The 6,303-nt window shown below is 29.4% G+C and overlaps 1 protein-coding gene across 1 annotated transcript; it reads right to left on the bottom strand.

Moving 5' to 3' along the window:
* Nucleotides 1–546: 546 nt before the first annotated feature.
* LOAG_11694 (hypothetical protein) lies at nucleotides 547–1,071 on the bottom strand (the record flags this gene model as incomplete). The annotated part of the gene is made up of 2 exons (XM_003147212.1): nucleotides 547–830; nucleotides 1,011–1,071. The coding sequence occupies 2 exons, from the start codon at nucleotides 1,069–1,071 to the stop codon at nucleotides 547–549; spliced, it is 345 nt and encodes a 114-aa protein (XP_003147260.1).
* Nucleotides 1,072–6,303: the final 5,232 nt, after the last annotated feature.

Genomic DNA, 6,303 nt, shown 5'->3' with positions numbered 1-6,303 from the left:
AGCTGTAAATTCTTTTCCTTTCAGTGTCGTTTTTTCAAAATGTAATTTTAATTGTTATTTTTGGGAATTTTTTTTATTAGATTTTTAAACCTTAAAAGTTTTATTTATCATTTACTCAATCGATATTTCTCTTTATCCTATTGTCTCTTTCCTTGTTAACTAATGTCTCATCTTATAAAATAATTTGTTTTATTGGTTTTGTTGCACTTCATTATTTTTCAATAATTTACATTAATGATTGACGGCGTAAATAACACTGATAAGTGATCACTTATCATTAGTAATACTATGAAGCTTAGCTATATGTGTATTAAGATAACAATTCCTCGTTGATTAAGATTACTTAAGTATAATATTGTACTATTAATTTAAAATCTAAGTTGCAAATCTTTTTTTTATTTTTTTATTTTTCCATGTGAGAAACATGTAAGATTGGTTAGAACGACCAGACTGTAATCAAAATCGGTATGATATTAAGAAGCTAACTGGTTACATTAGTGATATTGAGATATTGGCATGTTGCTGAATATATTGATACTGATATATTCATATATCGATATCTGGTACTGCTATATCGATATTTATATTGGTATATCGATTTTGAAAATGGGTACTGATATATGATATTTGGTTATTGGTGTACTGTTTATCGGTTTTTGAATATTGGTGTACTGAAATGAGAATCATGGCTAGACTACGCGGAGATTTGAGAAAGGCCTTATCCATGCTTGCTACAAACGCTACAAATGTGAATGTGTCCTTCGAGCCTGTATAGTGGATTTTTTTAGGTGAGGCATAACGCATGCGGAATTTGGCTCCACCTTTTACTTCTGAGGTTCATCTGCCAGGGCCTAATGAGCTAGGACAGTGATAGTGAAGTCCTCAAGAGTTTTGTTAGATCTTTTTCTTAAATGGATGGCCTTAGAAGGCTAAACGATCTTCATTTGTTCGTGTTTGAAGTTAGAATTGTCCTTCTCCTAGGATGCTTATCAAGAGGCTAAGAAGCCCACCCTGCCTGCGGACACACTTCAGTTGCGACCTGTCCGACATTGGATATCTTATCCGAGGCATATGCCAGCGTCAGCATAATTCATAATTTCATTAGGGCATGCAGACTTCTCCCCTCAATAAGGGAATGTTTGTGGAGAATTGAAATGAAAATAATACATTGATACTAGGATATGTGCTGATGTGGGTAGGCTGATTGGTAGAGATTAATATTTTCATCGATTCTTGGATTAAAAAAAAAGGCCTGTCCCATATGGCTTTTGCAAACATAACGAATCATAATATAAATGTTTCTGAAATTATTTTTTTAATTTTCTATTATTAAAATTTCAATTTATCCTCTAAGATATTGTAGGTAATTATAATTAAACCAATAGAAGAAAAAGCGCAAAGGCATAAACTATTGTTATCAGTGATAACCTTCATGATTATTCCCTGATGGATAAGTTTAGCCAGTGAAAAACGAAATGGAAATTGAAAATAAATTATCAAATATATTCGTTTCAAATTTCGATCTAATGATATCTTTTTTTTCTACAAGAATTAGAACATTTCGTTTCAAATCACTGATACGTTGTCATTAATGAATTTTCTCAATAAACTTTGCATGAATAATATTAAAGATGAATTAATTAATTTATGGCGCAATAAATCATTGTCTCCGAGAAGTAAATGTTATTTGATATCACCATAGTAACATGCAATTTTTAGCTTTTTTTCATACTTTCGTCTCTTCGTTGCTGTTATCATCATCGTCTTCGTTGTAATCATCATCGTCGTAGTCGTCGTCATCGCCTTCACCATCTTCGTCATTGGTTTGTAAGGAAAATAAATTCACTGAAATGAATGGATAGCTTTGATATGGGAGTCAATCATTTCTTACAACATTTCCGACACCAATAAAAAATGAGACGGAATGACGAGTATCACCTACCACATTTTCGTTCCCTTATTTATTTCCACATTAATTTCTTTCTTCACTTCTTGTTAAAATTGAAATTTTAATTTGTTTAACTACAAATATCACGGCTTTTTTCTTTTTATGAACCACCCACAGTTTATAACGACGACAATTCTGAACTTTTTAAGTAATAGATGAATTGTTGCAATTTATTGCTGCTATCATGGCGATACTTGATAATGATAACAAATACCAAAGGAAATGATAACAAAACTTTTAAATGAAAATAAATTACTTAACTGCTAATTATGTTTTAAAAAAAGTATCGTACAGTCACTCATTCCTTAGAACACTCACTTTTTTTACAAATTTCTTTTTTCCCCAAACATTTATGCTATGTACCAAGTTATGGCAAAAGTTTACTGTATATTATATTTATGACATTCTTTTCGTCCACCATATTTAATTATGCTTATCAGCATAAAATTCTTTTCTTAGATATTCTTTTCTATTAGCAGCTCAAAAGCACAAAAGCTTCCTAAGTAGCAAACAATTTATGATAATTGCTCTCGAGTTATTGTATAGTCATTGTTAAGTTTACATTATCTCTCTAAAGCTTGTACATAGTCATTGTTGAGTTCATATGTTATCACTTTCGAGTTTATATATTATCAGTTTCGAGTTCATATATTATCAGCTCTGAGTTTATATATAATCGCCAATCATTCCCGAATTTTCCTTGACATATTTTTAAAGAAAAGTATTTTTTTAATGTCAAAGTTTTCAATGAAATATGACATTGTTGACCTATCTTTTTTGTCGTCCTCGAATATTCCCAAATTCCTTTATTTTCTTTTTCCCTAATTTACAAGCAGAAACTTTTATGTACTTATAATATAAGCAAAACAATTATGAAAGATGTATCCGGAAGAAAGTTAGGTTATGGAAGAAAATCAATAAAATATCCAATCTAGCTAGTTGATGCAGATAAAGAAGAGAAATAAACAACTGATTTAAGCATTGTTTTATGGGTTTTGTTAAAAATCTAAAAAAAAAAGCAAAAAACAGGAGAAATTAATATACAGTACCTATAACTCAATATATTTTAGAACTAAAACAAGGAAAAATATGTCAGGAACCAAAAAGCCTGAAAAGAACATTTACGTATACACGTGTTAAAACGTGAAGCAGATAAGTAGAACACGTGGAAGAATTACACAAAATTGACAATCGTTTGATATACAGAACATAATATCTGCATATCACCGTACAGCATCCATCACTGAGCTATTCCTTCAAAAATAAAGTTAATAAAAAAAAGGAAACGAAAACAAATACAAATTTAGTTTTGTATATTAATTTCCACCAGTAACAAACCATAAATGCCAATTTAAATTCCAGTGGTTTGTTACTTTGCCAAACATACAAAACATACTTCTAGTGATATTTTTGAAGGACATTTTTGCCTTTATTGGAACCTTTCTTTTTCTTCCATAAAATGGAGTAATTACCTGCAATTTTCTCCTGCGTTTTTTTTTTATTCAGTGATTTAATGTTACCATGCATTATGATACTCAAAATGGGCCATCAATCGAATGCACGCATAATCAGTAGCAATTATATTCCAAATTACCTCTCTTCTTTTTTTCTTTTTACACCAATCTCCTCCCTCAACTTTATCCTTCGTATCATTTGCGCCATATTTGCATTGGAAGCGAACATTGCGCATGTGTATCGCTTGTGGTTTTACACAGCTTGAAATGATTGAATTTTGACGTCAAAGACAGAGGTATATTTGTGACAATTAATTAACTGATCTGACGTCTGGCAAGATGATTGATTTGTGTGTGACGCATATGGTATACTGCCTAAATTAGCAAAACGCAACATTACATCGTTATATTGCGTCATGCATTTTGATTTAGTATCATTACATACCAAGTTTAGATGAGTTTTTTTAGGTTATTTAAATTTTCGGACTTTAAAGAGAAGTTCAACTGGAAATTTTTTAAAAGCTAATTTTGATATGGTTGTATAAATAAAGGGCTATATGCTTAATATTCAAAATGATTAGTTGATTAGCAGTATCACGCATTCAACTTATCAATAATACCATGACAATGATAGAAGTTCTGAATGATAATCTTATGACAATATCATGATTATGATATGACAAACCTTTCCTTTCAATTGAATTGAAAAATCTCGAAAACTTCTGCATGTATGCATCTTTTTCTTCTTTTTCAAGTAGGCTGTAGTCTTTTCTCTCACGATCTGAAGTATTTTCTTTCCTAACTTTTTTGATTCTTATTTTTGATTTATTCAGATTACTTCTCCTTCTTTTTCATTCTTCATTTGCAATAATTATAGATAATGAAATTTTCAACCAAATAAAAATGAACTGAGAGATTCTCACCTTCAAATGATGTAAGCAGTTTAAAAGGCAATTTTATAGTTCAGTTTATTTGAATATGATGAAAAATAATTGTAAAATACATCCAATTATTTGCTAAAAATCAAAAATTGAAGGATGCAAGGAATATTTTTGGGTTCATTTTCAAGAAAAATAACAAAGGAAGTTTTTCAAAGAATATTGAAAGGCTAATTTAAAGTTTTTAGTAAATGGGACATATTCAATTTTCGGATAATTTCAGGAAATCCAATAAGATAGACAACTTTTGACTGGACAAATCCACATATTGGATATCAATATTTCGACAAAAAATTTGTTATGTGACTAATTTAATTTAGAAAATGAAATAGTATTAAAAGAAAAATGAAAAAGACTTTAAAAATTTCCAAAATCACTTGGAAATTTTATTTTTTCTTTTTACATAATTTCCTTATTTTTTCTTAAAGGATTTCATATCCAAATGAAAGTAATTGCATTCAACCGCAATCATTGCATGGATTGTCGTCTAATTTATGCTTAATTCATTTCAAAGTGAATAATATGATATGAAAATTTCTTCACTGTATCGCACATCTCAATTCCTCTTCCTGTCACCATGCTTCCTTATTCCTCCTACTTATCGTTCTCCTCCTCCGCAATTTTCTGGTTGTTATTTCCATTTGTTGAAATTTTCGTCGAATTTGCCCCTTTCTTTTCCATGTATCTAAAATTAAATTGAAAAATTTTCCATATAAATCCATTTTTAGTGATATTTTTTTTCATCGAGCATATAACCTTTAGTTTCTTCCTTACTTCAAATTCTTTTACTTTTTTTTGTTCCCAAAAAATATTTAAAAGTTAAAATATTTGAAAAATGATAATTTGGTAAAATGATAACTCCGTTGTGATCTTTCCAGTATTTTAAGATTTACTTACATCTCAAATTAACCAATGACCTATTGATCAGTTGCCAACTGAACATTATATTCTAATATTTTTACTGGCATTTTAAGCAAACTTTATAGAACTATCGCAACATACACTAAACTAACATCAGATTTATTCATACCTATATGTAACCACAAATTGCAAGTAAATTCGTGAAAATAAAACTTAAAAGAAAATTTGTAATTATTAAACTTTCAACAGAATAAGAAGTGCTATTCCAAATCATTTGCTCTTTTTAACATTACAACAAACATTTTTTTTCAATCTTAACAAACATCAATTAATTAAAAACAATAGGATTCAACTTTCCATCTACAGTACACAATGTAAATTATTCACTTTTATTTCTTTTTCAATTTAATTTCCATGCATTATTACTAGTATGCTCTCGATTTGATTGACATTATTTTGTCGGTGAAAAAATGCAAACGAAACTTTCCATTTCCTTTTCATTCTTCAAGCAACGCCATTCTACGGGAACTTCAACTGAAATGAAACCGACTTTTGAAAAATTAAAAAATTTCCAATTTCTTCGTTCGTTCTCTTCTAACCTCATTAAAATGTTTCGGATATGTAATCTTATTCTTTCTTTTACAAATTTCCTTTAAACTTTTCGCTTACATCTTAAAATCCAATTTAGATATAATTTAGTGCTGAAATTTGTTATTGAATAAAGAATCAACTTTTTTCGCAGGAATTTTACATTTCTATCTTTCATTTTTGTTTTTTTCGCAGGAATTTTACATTTCTATCTTTCATTTTTGTTTTTTTCGCAGGAATTTTACATTTCTATCTTTCATTTTTGTTTTTCTCCGAGAGAAAAGTGATATAAAGCAATGATTTGAATAAATCTGAATGGATAAATTATCAACTTCCTACGGTTAATCATCATATGTATAGAAACTGCAAGTAAACAGGAACTTGCAATATCTAATGAACAGGTGTTTCAAAAACTATATCCCTACCAAGTGGCGCTGTTTCTTACCTTTTCAGCCCTAATAAACACGGTAAAGCATATGTTAAGTTTATCCCTTTGCCAACTTTACCTCATTAT

The sequence above is a fragment of the Loa loa genome (assembly GCF_000183805.2).
Source record: "Loa loa unplaced genomic scaffold supercont3.99, whole genome shotgun sequence".
NCBI lineage: Eukaryota > Metazoa > Nematoda > Chromadorea > Rhabditida > Onchocercidae > Loa > Loa loa.
This window is presented reverse-complemented; position numbering and strand designations above follow the sequence as displayed.